Here is an 18,392-nt window from a genome sequence, read left to right as displayed (position 1 = left end):
TGATTTGTCGATAGACTGGCTTGGAAATGTTTTCTCAATAGGTAGTAACACCCTGCAATTTGTAGATTGGTGGTAGCAGAACTGTAGCTTCTCTTAGTGTTCGTGTAGAAGGGTTCAGTGAGTGATCCAGATCTCAGACTGCATATTTAGCCTCATAAAATCATTAAGGTTGAAAAAGACCTCCAGGCTGAGTCCAGCCTTTGACCAACCACCACCACAACTAAACTGTAGCTCTAATTGCCACGACATTTCTTGAGTACCTCCAGGGATGGTGATGCCACTGCCTCCCTGGGCAGCCCATTGCAATGCTAACCTTTCACTGAAAAAATTCTTCTGGATGTTCAACTTGAAGGCATTTTGTTTTCTGAATACTAGGTGCAATTCCATCTTTACTTTGCTTTGTGGTAGGCATTGTCTTTAGAACACAATAAATATAATACTACTTGTATATAGAGTGTTTATTGCATGGTTTAGGTGAATATTTTAGTGAGTTTTGAATACACAGAATCTCTTTTCTTTTTGATATGGAACAGTGTAATGAATGTTTAAGTACTTTATAATCTAACATCTTTTCTGAACCAAATTTTAGGATTTCACTGGAGTTTGGTGCAAAACATACAAATGGAAAATTGCTTTATAATGGCTTCCCAGTGCTCATCTTTCATTTAAATTTCTAGGGGGATGCTGAAGACTTTATGTGTCTTGATGAAAGTAAAACAGTTTTATATGCATACCTGGGAACAATTTATTGTGATTGACTGAAAAAATTTTATCCATGTAATAGTAACAAGAGCTTCATTCACTTCCAGGTACATTTGTTTCGTTAGTACAGTTCAAGGAGACCTTGTCTTGGAATAATAGGTTGTTCAAGGTAGAAAAATTTGCAATTGTTTTGCAAGTAGCTGTGGTAGGAAGTTTTTGGGGTGGTGTACTCTCCTAGACAGAAAGGTGGAGTTTTTATGGGGGAAATCAGTTAAGTCAGCGTGGTCTTCCAGTGGCACACTTGTGAGTAAGAAGTAATCCTCTGCTATAACGAGGTGGTTGTACAGTAGCTGTGTACTAGAATAAAGAAGGTACATCTTCAGATGTATTTATGCTGTTAAAGTGACAAAATGTTGAATGACTGTATAATGCTCCATCATATTCTGTAGTTATAACTGTTTCTTTAAGGCAGTTTCCATCTTAGCAAAACTCAGAATTTTTCTCTTAATAATTTCACGTACAGTGTTAAGAGTGTGAATTCCATAAATCAGCTGATTTCTACATACTTGATAGAAGTTACTAATGCTAAGTGGGATCTGTCACTATACACTGCCAGTTGTCACAATTTATTGATCTGCTGTAGAATTCTGCTTGAAATGTCTTTTCTCAGTTTTCAGTTCTTCCTTAGTGTACAGGAATGCAATCTGCTAATCCTAAATGTGGTATGTGCAGACTGGCTTGCTATGGACAGACAGATTAGTAACAATTTAAGAGGATTTCTATGTTTGTTTTGGTTGTTAAGGAGTCCGAAGCATTTGTGCAGTAAGCTTAGACTTCTGTATCAGTGTTAAGGTTTGTTTTGGTTTTTGATTGGTTGGGTTGGGTTTTTGTTAGAGGTTTGCTTTGGTTTTGTCGCTCTGAGGAAGGGAAGTGGAAGGTTAGCTTATTGGAACACCAGGAGTTGTCTACATGTGTTCTGGTAAGGTCGGGTAAAAACGATTTTTACAGCTCCCTTCGTTAGTATCTTCTGAATGTGAAGCCTACAGTACTATTAGAGCTGTTGTCTTTTTAAAACCTCCTCCTGAAACAGTCCAAGATTTGTCCTGTCTCTAGCTCTCATTTTTTAACATTGCTGTCCTTTGTTCTGTCTTGAGCAATTGTTAAAATGGATAATGGATTAGCAAGGAAATTGGATACAATTTCTTGACTTAAGAATTCTACTTTTGGCTTTTAGCAGACCAAAGAAAGAAAGAAAAGGTTGACATGATTAATGCTATAAGTCATTTAATTGCAGGAATGACAGAAACAGCATTGTTTTTCTACATTTGTCATCCTAACCTTTCCAAAATGTTAAAATACTGGGTTAGACTGGGATGTTAACAGATAAAAAATAGAAAAATCAAGTGTTTCTTTTGGCTCACATAAAAAATTCTACAAGACGATATGCTGGAGCTAGAGCTGAGTTGTTGAGAGACAAGTCATCAAAAATACTGCTCTAAAGGGTGAGATTTTAGTAAATGGAGAGGGAATCCTCACTTTGGTAATTATTTCTGCTGTTTGAGGAAGTAACATAAGAGTTAATAAATCTGGATTTAGACACACCAGACATGACACACAGTCTTTCATCAAAGATTAGCTGTAAGCTAATTGTTTCCTTTGTAACTTTCTGTTGATTTGGGACTGCTGGTGGAATAGGAGCAGCTTTTGAAGATACCAACTTGAAGTAGCTGAATTTGGATTAATTTCTAATTTACCCTTTGAAGGAGGATATTGTTTTGTATTTGCCTTGTGTTTGTCTATGGTAGGATCAAGTGATCTAAAAGGAATCACTGGCTTCTTAAGTGGTCTGTAGAAATAAAATGAGGAAATTCTTGCCTGCTTTCTGGAAATTTTTCGTATAGCACAAATCTAGTGGATGTGCACTTCCTGGAAAGGTCTGAAAAAGACGACTTTTCATTACAATGTTGCATTTCATCACTAGAAATATTCTACTTAGTAGGCTAAATTTAGATGTAAATAGTTGTCAGGCCCTCTGAGAAGCTGGTAATGGTGGTCACGTTCCTCTGAAACTTCATTTAATGTGAAAACCAGTACATAACAGGTTTTGGTCTCATAAAAGTCAGCCTATCCTATTGTGACAGCTGCATTTGTTTTTCTGAAAAATAACAGTAAAATTAGAAGTGGCGACAGAGCGGGTAAATAATCATTGTAGAAATAGAAGCAGTGTGATGATAGTAACTGGTCTCTGGTTCTATGATGTGATGAGGTGACAGGACACAGTCCGTACCCTCTCCCCGCAGAGTGAGGCCCTAGAGGGGAAACCCATCATCTCATTCCATCCATCCCTAGGCACTGCTGTACACTGAGATGTGCTAAAATAAACGATGATTATAGGATAAACCTGGATATCTGCTGTCACTGCTGCTACTGGGCAGTCATAGGTGGCTTTTAGCTTTTGGTAGCAAATTTTCCAGTTCTTCTAGACTGCGTCAAAATAAGAATAATCACATTGTTGTATTGTCCCCAATTGTTTTTATTAATATAGCATTTTTCAGAGTGTGGGTTATGTCATGTCACTAAAGAAATGAATGCTTTCAATGTTGTTAAAATAATGGATCGGCAGAATATCTGGATGGTCTAACTTAATTTCAGCTTGTTCTTTTTGATATTTAATTGCTTTGATTTAATAAAAGTAGTTTTTGTACCTCAGCTGATGACAAGAAATGTATTTGTATTTTTTTAGAAATAAAAAGTGGTGATGTTGCCTTTGAAATCATATGTATAGGCAGAACTTTCATACCAGCATCTGGCACTGATCTGGTCTATTCAGTTTCAAATTGCTTTATGGTTACTAATTAATGTCCTCACAGCCAAGTAATAGAGCAATGTATTTCCATCCTGAGGACTTAATTTTGAATAGTAGTACACTATGTAGAACAACTAACAACTTACCAACACAATTTAGATAAGAGGACCAAATTCTCTTTTAATCCATATTGGTATAATCCCACTGATACCAATCACATTCCATCTAAATAAGTATGAGCAGAAAATAGGCTTTTAGGTTAAAAGTATCTGAAATGCATAGGGATTTGTTCTGGAAAATTAAAAATAGGGATTAATGAGTTACCTTTTTATAATAACTTGTTAGCTTTTGCATAAAGGAAACTGTTTATGTTCATGATAGCTGGTATATTTCAATATTGTCATTTCAGCTGATTTATTGACAGATTCTCCTCTTAATGAAGTTTAGGTAGATTTTTGTTGTTGCTGCTGTTGAGTCATATCTTCTAATGCATTAGCATTTTTTGTACATAGGCTGCCTGGAGCATGCATTCTGTGCTTGTAGCTAGTTTGGTGCTTCTGCTTTAAGAAGCATTTCCAAATCTTGCATGCCGTATTTAAAAAAAGCAAATTTGTATTTTATGTCAGGTTATCATTTTGACAGCCTTCTAAATCTACTGTGTTCCTCAGAAGAGAATGAATACATGGAATTACAAGTTGTTACCCATGGGAAATAATTTAATGATGTAATTACTATTAATATAGCAGCTAACAATAATAAGATCAGAAGAACTCCAGAAGGAATCCTCAAATGATGTTGCAGTTTTTGTCTTTCTGAGAAGGGAAGCGTATCAAGATACTTATAGTCCAAAATTCCCTGATTTTAGTTTTCCATGGATATAAATTAAATACAATTATACTTATGAACTTTCATTATAATAGATTTTGTGCCGTACAGAAAATGTTACAAACTACCAGAGTAATAAAAGCTAATTATAGATCCAAATTAATTAACACATGTACAGTTAGGGTTTCACGTGAAACACGTGCTGCCTACTGTGTTGGATGTTGAGGGTTCACAATCAGCATGAAGCAAGATCTGGGATGTGGGGCTGTTGGCTTACCTGGTGCTGCTGCTGAAAGCAACTCTGCCTCTAAACAGAAAACAACAGTTTGCTGGGTGACATTATTGCTTAGACCGTTCTTCATCTTCTTCTGTAAAGCATATAAATATATCTTTTAAAAGTAAATGGGCTATTATATGTGCTCAGGTGGAGATATTTCATGACAGGTTTATTATAAAATCAGGTTTACCAAATTTCTTGTATTACCACTGCATCAGCTGAGGGTTTCTGTCTCATTCAGTGGCGTTGACTGTCCTCTATAACACGTACAGGCCCAGAGTATTTCACACCAAATTTTGGCCACACGATTTTTCAGGTTTTTTTCCTCTAATAGTTATTGCCTGTGGTACTAGTAGGAGCTACTCTCATCCTAGAGTATGTTTTGGAAAATAGTACCTTCTCCAAATATTTCTGATTCTGTTTTTTGGGGTAAAGTTTTGGTGTTTTTGGTTTGGGTTTGTTTTTCCTTGTATGGAAGCCCTTTCCAACTCTTGCCTTTTGAAATTAAGTTGTGAACCCACATTTTACCCTTATAGTACAATCCTCATCAATAGCATGCATTCCAAAATACAGATCACCCTCTCGGCCTCCTCCCCAAAAATTCCAAATTTGTGAATTTGGGGGCATAGAAATAAACACACTGTTCTTGCCTATAGTCAAAGGGTCAGTTGCCAGCAGTATTATAAGATATCAGTGTAAAACTGAACTAATTGACATCTTAAGTGGGCCAGGGCTTTCCAGATTCTCAGAAGAAATTGGAAAAGGAAGTTGGTAACTTCAAAATACACCTGACTCAAAGAATGTTAACAGGAATGTACTGTTGCTGGCAAAGCATCTTCTCAGTGTTTGGTGTACGTATTTCTTTTTTCTTGTTGATTTTAGATGTGAACAAAATAGTTCCTGTTGTACAAAAGATAAGATGAAGTTCATCAGGTATGATCCTGTGGGGCTTTTTTTTAAGCCAACGGCCAAAAAGTTAACACTTTTTTTTATCAAAACCAGCATTCTAGTAAATGTAAGCTTTCCTTTGCCTTCCACTCCTGCCAGATTAGGTTTTGGAGTTCAGCGCTGAGACGGAGCTGATCGTGGGAGTCAAGTGTCAAGTGCCTTAGCAGTGATTGAATTCAGGAAAAAAACAAATTTAAGAGCAATTTGCAGTTCTTTTTCAGAAGTACACAGGAGTTGGCAACTAAATTATCTGTTCTGTGAAAATTATTTCAACTTACTGGAGTGTTTGAGCTATGTGCCAAGAAATCCAGGTAGTGTCAAGCACTGCTTTCAACTGCAAATAATTATATGTGACTTCTGCAATACATTTAGTTAAAATCAATTTTTTTAAAAATAGATTTGTTACAATTAAATATAAAAACTACCATGAGGGAAGAAATAAATCTATTTAAAAAGCAAAAGCTTTAATAAGTAATTCTATTTTCTATTTTTTTAATGTATCTTGGGAATCAGAATGGGATGCTTTTCAGTTTGTGGCAAATAGAAACCCTCTTAAATTAATTTGGTAAATATGTTGCTTGTACCACTGCAGCAAATCTAAAGACGTTGTGGACAAAACTTGCAAAAAGAGATTCTTGTGATTGGAACAGATAAAATACTGTATTCATATGCTTAAGAAATAGTAAAAATAAGTTATTCAGTTATTGGTGACTAGAATAAAGCCCAATTTGTTTATGCGTGTGGCCAACGTTAACTGCAGTGGAGGAACCACATGCCATCTCTCCTGTAAGTGACTGGCAGAAGCCTCTGACAGAAGAGCTTGGAGAAGTTCTCTGCACTGGGCTACAAAATTTCCATGCCATTTCTCCTGGAGCCGTTTGTGCAGACTTGCTGATGTTAGTGGAGCAAGGAACAAGAAGAAAGGAGTTGTGCAGCTTATACCGTCTTGATTTTGTATCTGGCTGATACCGGGATAAAAAGCTCAGCGGTGATTTAGAAATGTGGAAGTGTATTCTTTATCCAAAGTTTCTAGTTCTTTTCTGAATTGTTAAAGACATCTATGGTTGTACACATAGCAGTGAATGTCATGGATTTGCTTCAGTAATGAAACATTCTAATTTTGAGGGAGTACTTTCTTTTGGGAATAGTGTGGCAGTTTTATTATTTTGTGAGAGCACATATGAGTTCTCCTCCAAAGCATTGTTCACACACACACTGTGGATCCAGCATTCCCCTGGAACCCCAGTCTGGTGTGTTCCAGTCACAGATTTGGTGGACACAGAGCATTTCCAACTACATGTGGTTGCAAGTCACACATGAGGAATCCAGAGGCTTTTCTGGGGCTTGGTTGCCTGTCCTGAGGCAGTAATTTTTCGGTTGATTAATATTTTTCTTTCTTAGAAGAGGGATCATTCCTTAAGAATATTGAACCTTGGAGGGGGAGCATTTCCATGTGGAACTGTGGATAAGTATATGGTACAATAATTAGGAGAGGCCAATCCTGACATACTTTTTCCTTAAAGGATCAACTCAAAACCTGATATCACCTCTCCAATGTTTTGACTTGGTCATTCAGAGGGCTCCTAGTCCAGTAAGAGAAAGCCAGAAGAGAAAGCCTAGAGAGAAGACACCATATTTTAATCTTTTTTTTAAAACTTCTTTTCTCCTAGTCTCTTTTAGGGAAGCTTGTTTAGTAACTGGAAGAAATAAACTCCATATCAGCTTAGATTGAATTCTCCACCACAATGCTAAAAGCCTTACTGGTTATATACAATAAAGTTGAGGCTGAATTTGCACTCTTTGCAACTGGGCATGATGATTTTCTGTTTCTTTGAAAAAATATTGCAATTGAGTAGTGCTAATCCCATCAGTGAATTTGTTTGGAGCTCCTGAAACCTTTCTTGTTTTGAACTTCTGTTAAAAAACCCAGTTAGAATCTGGTGAATTACCTAATTTCTACACCAATGCTGTTAGTGCTAGGTGACATCATTAATTGCTTTCCTGACTGGATTGTCTGTCTTTGTGGCATGGGGTGATGGGCTCTGTCACAGGCTAATGTTTGCAGCCTGAGAAGAAGCTCTGTTACCTATAAGCCGTATCTTGACATTTACATGAAACCCATCAGTTTCTAGTGCACTATCCTGATTTTTTTACTTGCTGTTTTTAGATTTAGGTTACATATCCCATTCCTTCAGAATAGATCTCCTGAAGAGACACCATCATGCCAGAAGTCAACACACTCCTGAGGCGTCTTCAGTGACATCTCTGAGGGATGTCTCTGTTCAAGCATTTTGTACATTTTTCACTCATGGAGATTATCTACCTTCTTCCTTCCCAGCCCACACCTCCACTGTGCCTGTGGTTCAACATCTGGGCACGATGCATCGTTATAGTAAAGAGATTTAGAATCAGTGTCTTCCTACAACTGCTAGGTAATCTTCTAAGGTTCAAACACTACTTTGAGTCAGTCACTGTTGGAACAAGGTGTGGAAATTAAACGTTAACAGAATTAAAATGAAGATTGTTTAGTAGTAGCTGAAAATTCTTTAAAACGTACTTTGTGTAGGCAGGTTTGCAACTCGCCCTCCTTCATTTTTTGACCAAAAAGATTGGGATTTAGAAATGGAAGGATGAAGTACATTTTACATTACCCAGTACTTGTTGCTGTGGCAACTTAGATGCATAATTTTAAAGGCAAGCATTTTTTAGCGTTTGGGGTAGATAGCATTTTGTGTCTTTTTCCTGTTTCAGGTTGAGAAACAGGATTTATGTTTCATCAGATTTTTATAATTAGCATTCATTTGCTTGAAATACAATATATGTTATGTTTGGAAAATGTATAATAGTTTTTAAATTAGTAAAAACAGTGTTTTCAAATTGCTCTGGAATGCCTTAAAGATGAAAGGTTTGCTATTACAATAAAAATTATAATCTGTGTTACGAGAGCTTCAGTAAATAGTTAAATGCACTGGGAATTCTTGACAACAGATAGATGAAGACCTGCCACTGTAAAAACTCCCTTGCCTTAACTGCTTTCTAACGCCAGTAGTCAAAAGCTGTTTAGCTTTAAGTGCTCTGTCATATTTGTGGGCTTTTACAGCAAAGAGTAGAGCAGACAGCAGCGATGATGGAAAACGATGGTAGGTAGACTTAAAATACTATAAAGCATAGAGACAATTGTATGTAATGCCTGGAATTGAAACCTTTTTGAATGAAATGATCAGCCATATGTGCCACCCTTATGGACGCTGTAAGAAGAAAAAAAGAAATGTACCCTATTGCTAACTGTGCATGAAATTGCAGTGTTAGAAGATATTGACCAGATGTTTCAATCTCAACAAATAGCTTGTTATGTGACTGAGTGAAAATCTCTCTGCTGCTTTGATCACATACACCTTAAAGGAAGAAGTAATTTAATAGAGGTTGTCCAAGTTCATCATTGTCAATAAACTTTGACTTGACCTTTGCCATCTGTTTTTGATACTGTTGCTGATAGAAGCTGATAGACAGCTGTTTACAGTTTGTGCTATGTGAATTCTGTGCTGCCAGACAATGAAAGAAGTCTTTCCATTTGTGGATTTTTTGCTGTCCTTTTCTGAGTGTGGGTGTATTCACTGAGACTGCACATCATTTAGCAGGGGAGTGTGGCTGACATATGCATGGATTTTGAAAAGGAAGTTTTGTTTTACTGTTATAGATATGTAAAATCATACATGAAATATCCTGAAAATGTCACTTTTCAACAGCATCAGCCTCACTTAGAGAATGGTACATAAATACATATACAATGTTTTAGACGAGAATTTTAAGGTATTTTTAAATTGCTTATCAGTTTTTTATGTCTATTTGAAGTGCTAGTTCTTTACAAGTAGAGTAGGCTGAGGTGTTGTTAACAGTACCTTACAGTTGCCCAGTGAGTCTGTCTTACTATACCTGAGTATGATGTTCCATTTTCATGTTTTTTATATCCTTTTATTCAAATCTGAATACCACTGCTTCTGACTAGAGAGGAGCAAGACTTTGTTGTACTTTATTTGCCACTTTTCTTTATTTCACACCCAGTCTGCAAGAATAATGTTAGTATCTTTTGATTTCTTTTACTGCTAAAGATACTTTTACTCCTTAGTTCATACACAGCTTTGCAATATTGGTGGATTTGTTGATAAATAGTTGTATACACTGAAACAACTGCAGAAGAGTCCCAAGTAAATCTGGAATTCTTTCTGTTGTGATGCCCTTCAAGTAACTGTCACCTGTGACAGTGATGAAGAACCGGTGTGATCAGCCCTGTTCTGTAGGTCTGTCATCTTTTACCTGGTTTTGAGAAGGGAATGCACAAAGTTTGAGGACAGGGAGTGGCGCATCAGATCAGACAATGGGGAAGTGGTTGATGTCTCAGGTGCTGCCCTTCAAATGGGAGAAGGACACAAGGCCAGCTGCGTCCCAGTTGTGTGCCTTGTAAGGCCTTGCAGGAGACATTCTGCCTTTGGCCTCAGATAACATAAATTGACCTTCAGAAGAGAAGCTGCAGCACTTTAGGTGTTTGAGGCAGAGCTGTAACATTATAAATGCAGCATGAGTGTGATAGAGTGAGGTATATAAGAATTAAGTGTTACTTAAAGGGTGCAGTAAAAAAGAGCACTTGCTTTTGGTCACATTGAAACTTTGGAATATGGCTACTACATGTTTAATTATAGAAAATATGCTTGTATGTCCTCGTACAGCAAGAAGCTTAAAAACGAGACTAAAAATAAAACAGTGAACAAGCAGATGAAGAGCAATGATAAATAGGAAATGGAATACAGAAGAATAGTGGCACTGAAAATAGTTATTTTCATTACAGAATTTTTTTTAAGAGCCAGTTGTTAAATTTGTTTTTAAATGTAGAAGTGAATGAAGTACTGCTCCTGGATGATTAATATTTTAATAGGCATCTTAATTTGAAAAGCTGTAGCAAAAGGCGCTTGTGGCATCATGTTGAAACTAATAGATGTTCCTGTGTGGGGATTTGTATCACACATGTTGTGCCAAATGCTGAAAAGATTTAGATGTTTGGTCTCAGTGCAAAGCTTTAAATACTCTTTTCCTTCAAAAAATATTATCACTTTTATCTCATTTGACTGGAAGTTGCTTAAGGGTGTTGTCATGCATTTTTAACAATATCACTTCCTCATGCAAGATTTGGCAGCTTAAACTAATGGTGGAAGAATTACTGTACAGGACATGGGACTCCTTTGCACAAGCCTGCTTTTATAAAGATAAGCTTATTTTTTTCCTTTTCCTAATTTTTTTTTCTTACATGACCATTATGTGAAAATGGCTGTCGCAGTGTTTAAAAATACATCAATGAAAATAAGAGAAAGGGAAAAACCTGCAAAGGTATTGGAACAAACTGTAGTAACTGATCTGTTTTCCAGGGTCTTGCTGCTGTTGTCTCATAACAGTGATTCTGGAGTCAGGTATACTGGGTCTGCTTGGGATGAACTTAATTTTTCATAGCAGCCCATATGGTTTTGTGTTTTAGGCTTGTCACCAAAAGTGTTATTTAACACAGCAATGTTTTAGCTGTTGCTGAACAGTGCTTGCACAGCATCAAAGCCTTCTCTGTTTTGTTTTTTTTTTCCACTCTGCTGCCCCCAGCAAGTAGACTGTGTAGAGGGAAAGAGCTTTTGAAGGGATACAGTCAGGACAGCTGACCAAGGAGATAATCCAGGCCTCATAGACTATGGCCAGCAATGAAACTGGAAGGGAGGGGGTGTTTTTCTAAGTAGCCATGAGCTCAGACGGTGCTTGGGCATCAGTCTGCTGAAGGAAGGTAGTGAATTAATGGCTTTGCATCATTCCTTCTTGAGCTTTGTGGGTTTTTTCTCACTGTTGTGCTTCTCATTCTCTCCTTTATCCCTCAGAGAGGGAGAATGAGAGAGTTGCTGGGTGGAGCTTAACAGCTGGCTGGGGTTACCCCACCACAGTAAGGATTTTCAGTGACATAGTATGTGTAATGGTAACAGACTATTGCATTCCTTTTGAGTCCTAGCTGTATCATATCATACACAAGAAATAAGTGAGCTTGCTTGGAACAGTGACATTGTCTTTTTTTTAGGATTGTTTTGCATATTATCATGCTTATGCGTTTTTAAGATGTATGGTTTGATTTTTTGATCCCATGTTTTCTCATTTTATATGGCCATCTAAGATGAGTTGTGATTTACTTTCCTTTAACATCTAAAATATTCCTAGAAATATTTCAAAAGGGTTTCAATTGACTGGGATTTAATGGACTGTATGTATATTAGTGGTTGGACATAACAGGGACACGATTGGTGAGGGGCACAACAGACAAGTAAAACCTTTTGAAGAGTATATGGACTCATTCTAAAATCTAGAATATAAAAATACTCCATTCCTGTTTTGATTTACTAAAAAGAACACTTCACGAGTAGTTGCTCATATTGTTTAGTTTAGATTTCAGCAGGCATGTTAAATCTTAGCTAATTTTAGGTCCTTGGAGTCCTCTCCTCTGTGAACTGCAATTTAAACTAAGATCAGATTTGACAGGTCCTGCAGAGAAGAGTCCAGCTTCAAATAATATACTTCAGATACACTTCAGATGTCTGTATTCAGTGTTAATGAGTTTTGAAGATCCTTCACTGTGAAGGGGCATAATGCTTCCTGTTGTGTTGTCAATTCCCAGGCATTTAGGATTCAAGTCCACAGCTGAAAACTCCTGTGTGCAGAAGGTATGTCAGTCTAAGCAAAGCTTTGCATGCTTTGGTGTTGTTAGTTTGAGATGACTGACAGATGTGGAAATGCACTACTAGCTACCACTTAAAAAATTAATTCAGGAGCACAGACAGAGAACAATGTGGTTGTGAGTGTCTTCATCAGCCTCCTTGTTCCAGTTATGAGTGTTGTCCAGTTAATGGTGGCACTTACAGCAAAGCTGAGAGTTGGAGTAAAATGAAGTAATTTCTGATGGATCTTTGTTACAGACAGAAGATAAAGCTCTATAAGATTCATTTGCAGGATGTTTTCTTGCCTAAGTCTTATGGTTACGTGTACTGAGACCCAGCAGAAGAAAACTCGGCTTTCGCAGGGAAAGTGTCTTTGCAACTGAAGACAGTGAGATAAATTAGTAGGGTCCTCCTCTACAGTGAACTTCGCAGGAACAGCAAGGAAAAGCTTCAAATGTAGATCAAGTGTTGTGGTAGGAAATACTGGACTCTGCTTCTGTGGCAGAAGCAGGATAAGTAGCGTAAGCCAGTGAAATTCCCAGTTAAGAACTTTCCTGTTCTCTAATTGTATAAGGTCACTGATTTTCTTTCACATAAAATGAAAGGGCTTTTTCTTTTATTGGGGTGGGTGGGGGTGCTACTGATTCTCAAAAGACAGCAGTGAGTATCCAATCAAAGTCAAGTCACTTCTAGTGTTAGAAGTGCTTCTAGGAGTGCTTCTGTAGCTCAGAAGAAGGGAGAAAGGTTGTTTCCAAAAGCCATTTTCCAATCAGACAAAAGTGGGAAATAGGTGTACCTCGTCTTCAAGTCTGAGGATGTGAAAGAGTGGGACATAGTTCACTTCAAGCAGTCTCACAAATCACAACTCTTCAGAAGCTTTTCTTGTTACCAAGTTTTCTTGGCATCTCAACATCTTGCAAGAAAAAATGGGGCTGTTCTCTGCAATTACCACCCACCCTGGAACACAAGGGTTCTTACGCTTCTCTGATAGCTAAAGCTCTCCAGAGAGTTCATCCTCTTCAACTCTGATCATCAAAACCCACATGAACAGATAGTCCTGCTACTGTGAGCCCAGGTTAGCCTCATGAAAGTAAGGAGAGAAGTATTTTGTCACCCTGTAGTGTGTCTTGGAGCAACCAGGGTGTTGGCTTCTTTTGCAAGTGCTGGCCTCGGTATTTGATCATAAGAAAGAATGTGTCTGTAGGGATGTGATAATCTAATATTAGGTTATGCTTATTTTGAAATCAGCTAAATTTTAACACATTTATGCTGAAGGCAAGGCATAAATATAAAAAATTAAAGTTTTCATTGTATTTATTAAAGGGCACACAACAAAAATGTGAGGGAAAATGCAATCTGTTTAACTCAAGAGAATGTCTGAAAGGTATTCTATTTCCTGAGCTCCTTTCTCTGTCACAGATGTTCCTGCTAACTGAAAAGGTCAGGGCCTGTCCTTGTGTGTACCTGATGTCCAAGCTGTATTGACAGAAGAAAACTTTAGAATGGAGAAACACTCCTTGAGTTTCCTTTGTCGTAACCCGCTCCTGAGGCTGTCTTGTTCTTTCATGAAAAGTTCTACTTTTGACACTTCTGTCTTTGGTCCATTAGCAGCCTCAAATTCCCTTGGGTGCTGGTGAGGATTCATGGTGTGGCCAGGTGCCAACCTCTCCTGACCAGGCTGTCAATACAGTTTGTTAGTAGCTGCCTCTGTGCCTAGCCAAACCCTGGATAATTAACTCATTATGCTGATTCCTGCTGAGCTGGGTCATTTTCTGTTTCTGTCTAGAGCCTTTTTCATTCAATTAAATCTTGTATTTCACATAAATCTATAAAACTAATTTTCAGTTTCTATAACCATATACCCGGCATTAATGCGGTTTGTTATTGGCCTGCACATGATATTGTCTGGAACGCTGCATGGATGCATCACAATGATAAACATCTTGTGATGACTGAGTCCCATTCCCATTTAGAGTGTTTTAGCCAAAGAGTTACTAATAACAATGGTGTGTGAAGTAGCCCAGGGATCTAAAATCCAGTTCTGGGTCAAATTTAAAAGGAAATCCTCAAGTGTCTGCCTTGAAGAGCCTCTCTTGTTTATTCACATGCGTGCACAAGATGGTTGCTGCGGCTCATTCCATGAGGTGCAGCTTCAGTGGTGTATCATAGAGATTCTTCTATTGTTCAGTTTCATCAAGTTTGTAACGTGATGTTTGCTTTTACCCTTACTAATATGTGGTCTTTTAGCTGAGGAGAGGAGAATGAGCTTGGAGGAGTTCTGCAGCTGACAACACCTCACCACCAGTATTGTGGGAATAAGAGCAGATCGTTCGAAGGGATGTTGGTTACTGGAGATCTGTGATGAGAGGATCTTTGCAGAAACACTGCTGAACTGCTCAGCGTTGCTTAACTCATACTGAAATGAAAATAATACCTGTACAGTGGGAATATCCTCTCACTCTATGCTACTGGTATTTTCAATAAACATGAATATGAGTAAAACTGCCGAGTAAAACACCACATGCAGAGATTCATCCCAGGAAAGTCTGCGTCGTGACTTTTGATTCTCAAGTATAACTTGACTTAAATTTTATATCTGGATTGTGACAGCTTATATATGGCATGTATCCCATCTGAATTCAAACTGAGCTGGTGCTAATAGCTAAAACTTGTGATACTTGAGTGGGAATTCTTTTTTCAAAGATCTGTGTGAAATATTAGTTACTGCTGCTGTAAATGTTGTCCGACTTATTTGTAAAGTAACGTAATTTGGTAAAATGTTGTAAGCCTAAGGTGCAGTTTGGAATCTTACATTTTTTGAAGATTTTTTTGAGTTTGATTCTTTGATAAATGTTTTTCATAGTGATCTCATTAATTCTTGTTATTTGTGACAGTAAAGTGTGCTTGCCTGGAGCATAAGGCTTTAGGCACTTCTGTTCTTACCCATGTGGAAATTTGTTCCATATTTCCTTACAGTTGGTCACAGCAGTTTTCATCTTTTAAAATAATCTGTTCCACTTAATCATACCTCCAAATATAAAGGATTATTGTTCCTGAGACGTCCTAGATGAACACTGTGCAAATGTGTATTATGTATGTGCAAAGGTGTGTCAAATTCAAGGATATAATAGATATCCTTGTATGAAATGTATTCATTCTCTTATTAGGGGTTTTCTTAATTTATAGTAGAGTAGTATGGAATGGATAAGCAGAGCGTATGCATTTCATTAATGAGAGATTTAACACTGCCACCATCTGATGACAAAACCTTTTTTCTCCTTAAACTTGATTCAAAATTGCTGCTACAGAGAGACCTTACAACTTTTGTCCACCATTGCCTCATTAATAAAGACGTTACATGACTAAAGGTTTGGGGTTTTTTTCTCTCTTGCTTCTTCCCTCTGGAGCTAGTAGTAATAAGGATGTGACTAAGTATGTATGTGCAACTTAGTTACTTGACCTTTCTACAACCCACAGCTACCACTAATGCTGCTTTGTAATGGAGACATTATCATTTATTTAAATCTTGATTAGGAAACAATTATAAGTAGGGTTTTAGTATAGCAGAAAATTGCTGTAGCCTTTAATTCATACTACAGATTGAGTGGATAAGCTTTCTGACTGTAATTAGAGTGAATTATAATGACTTCAGTTGGCTGACTCACCACCAGCGGAGTAGGGCCTGTGATTGTTTCTTCACATTTATTTTTTTGATTCGCTCTTGATTTCACATTGCTGATAAATGCTATTTTTTAACTTAGCACAAAATGGAGTTACATTTACAGCTGAATGATACATTTTATATTCATAAAAGGGGAGCTTTATGGAATAACCTGGCACCTTAGCAACATTGCGCATCTACTCTCTTTCTTTACAATTCAAGTGACAGAACTGCTCTTAGTATAGTTGGAGATAAGATACTTTCATGTGTAGTTTAACAATGTAAAGAGGGAGCATTTCCTTTTTGCATGCAATTAAATGGTAGACGCAAGTGGTTATTTTCAGTACCACTTAGTTTTTATATATATTATGAATGTTGCATGATGTTGCTTGCGTTTCTCAAATGTCTTGTTGTTCTTATGTGCTATCTCTTTTGTTTATTATGTTTGTTTGTGGGGGTTTGTGGGCCATTTTTTTTCCTTTTTTATTTTGTATTTTCTACCATTTTTCTTTGAAGATACCATATGTTGCTTGATTAAATATAAGACTAGAGGCAACTCCTTTCAGCAAGGGAACTTCTTTTTGTGTACCTTGTAAAAACACACTAATGCACTTTATTTATAATGAGCTAGATGTGTTTAGGTTTTACATGAGGCTCAGTGGGATCATTAAGGGTAAATATTTTTCTTTGCTGCCCTTCCCTCCTTTGTTGAACAAGAAGTTTTTTACTTCATGCATAGAAGTTTAAGTGTTCTGTAAGTCAGAATATAGGCACAGAGTTAACTATGGTGAGTGGAGAGAAAAAATGGTGAAAATAATATACCAGATATGTTAACTTTGTATTGTTTTGTGTTTTGTTTTTTGTTTGTTTGTTTTCTCCTGCCAATCTGCAGTGGATGATTCAGAAACCTCACAAAGCTGCAACTTTCTTCGGGTGCATTGGCAAAGATAAATTTGGAGAGATCTTGAAGAAGAAGGCTGAGGAAGCTCATGTGGATGCCCATTATTATGAGCAGAGTGAAGAGCCCACAGGAACCTGTGCTGCCTGCATCACTAGTGATAACAGGTCAGGGGCCTTTGATATTTTCTGGAAATGCAAATGCAGTTAGCATAGTTAGTGTAGCCTAATTTGCTTGGAGTATACAGCCTTGAAAAATTGTGATTTGAATGATAAAGTGTCAGCACTGGTTTCAGACAACACAGAACTGCCTAGGCCATAGTTTGGGGCTGGGCAGTATTAATATGCTTTTAGAGAACAGCAGTTGTATTATGGCCAGAAAGTGTGAGATAATAATATACTACTTCTTTCTGAACTTGATAGCTTCCACTTGCCCTGGAGAGAGAAAATATGTTGGTTAACAAGTATGTTTATGCAGCCTATGTGCAAGCTGATTGGTACATAAGGCTTATACTTGTTGGGCAAGGAAGGAATGTATGTCGGGTGATTCTGAGTTTAGCAAGAATAGCTGTCAGCATATAGCCATATTGAAAGGGTTAATTTCATTTTATACAAGAAAAAAAGGTGGGTTTTTTTTTGCTATTGCACTTATTGAGAAATTCTTCTAGTACCTGTAATGCTGTATATCTACATTTTAAGAATTTCTTCTGAATTTGTCTTTCATGTTTTCATTTGCTACTTTTTTCTATTCATTTTGCTTGACCATGGCCCTTTGCTTTCTTCTTTCACCCTCTACCCAGAACTCTTAAACTTGTGTTCTACTTCTTTGCTGATCACCTTCTGATAATTTTTAGAGGTTTCAAAGCCAACCAATCAGGTTAGCCTTAATTTTGAGAAATTACCAGCGCACATCAGGCCTCCCTGATTTCTGACAACATTTAATTTTTCTGATACTACATACTGAATCAATAATGAAAATGGTATCAGTTTCTCTGATACCCTGTTTTTGGCTCAGAATTATCCTTTTTTGTTTCCCTCTGTGGCTACTACTCTTTTCCTTTCAAAGCAGTATCAGGAATTAGTAGAATTTATTAAGGTGAGATAGTAGTCCAATAATTAAGTCCATGCCATACTTCCAAAGAAGTTGATGAATGTTTTGGGTGGAATTAGAAAAGGTGGTAGACAGCAACATGAATTGAAAGGAGAGTCTGAGGAAGAAGTGTTTTCCTTATAACATGTAGAACTCCAGAACCATTTTAATTAGGGCAGATATCTGAGACAAACCCCAGCAGAAGGCAGGACCAACTTCAAAGGTAGATCTGGTTTTTCATGGCCATGTGCACCTGGGTTTGGAATACCACAAAAGGATAGAGATTGCACAAGCTCTCTGGGCAAACTGTTCAAACTTTTGGTCGCTCTTCATGACAGAAATTATTTTGGTGATACCCGGTTGTAGTATTTCTTCTTCAAGCTTGTGTCTGTTCTTTCTTGTCTTCAAGGCTTCATCCTTGTAAGCTTTCATTAGATATTTGAAGAGAGCAGGAA

At 37.3% G+C, this 18,392-nt stretch overlaps 1 protein-coding gene across 2 annotated transcripts in view; it reads left to right on the top strand.

Annotated features, from left to right (window-relative positions):
- The window catches only part of ADK (adenosine kinase), a 273,051-nt gene that overhangs the window by 105,122 nt on the left and 149,537 nt on the right, over positions 1 to 18,392 (top strand). For both annotated transcript variants that reach the window (XM_040070582.1, XM_040070583.1), the window contains exon 5: positions 16,843 to 17,015. In XM_040070582.1, the coding sequence (XP_039926516.1) occupies positions 16,843 to 17,015 (173 nt within the window). The remainder of the gene's footprint in view (positions 1 to 16,842; positions 17,016 to 18,392) is intronic.

The sequence above is a fragment of the Hirundo rustica genome, chromosome 8 (assembly GCF_015227805.2).
Source record: "Hirundo rustica isolate bHirRus1 chromosome 8, bHirRus1.pri.v3, whole genome shotgun sequence".
In the NCBI taxonomy this organism is placed as follows: Eukaryota; Metazoa; Chordata; class Aves; order Passeriformes; family Hirundinidae; genus Hirundo; species Hirundo rustica.
Note: the sequence above shows the minus strand (reverse complement) of the source record. Positions and strands in the feature narration are given on the sequence as shown.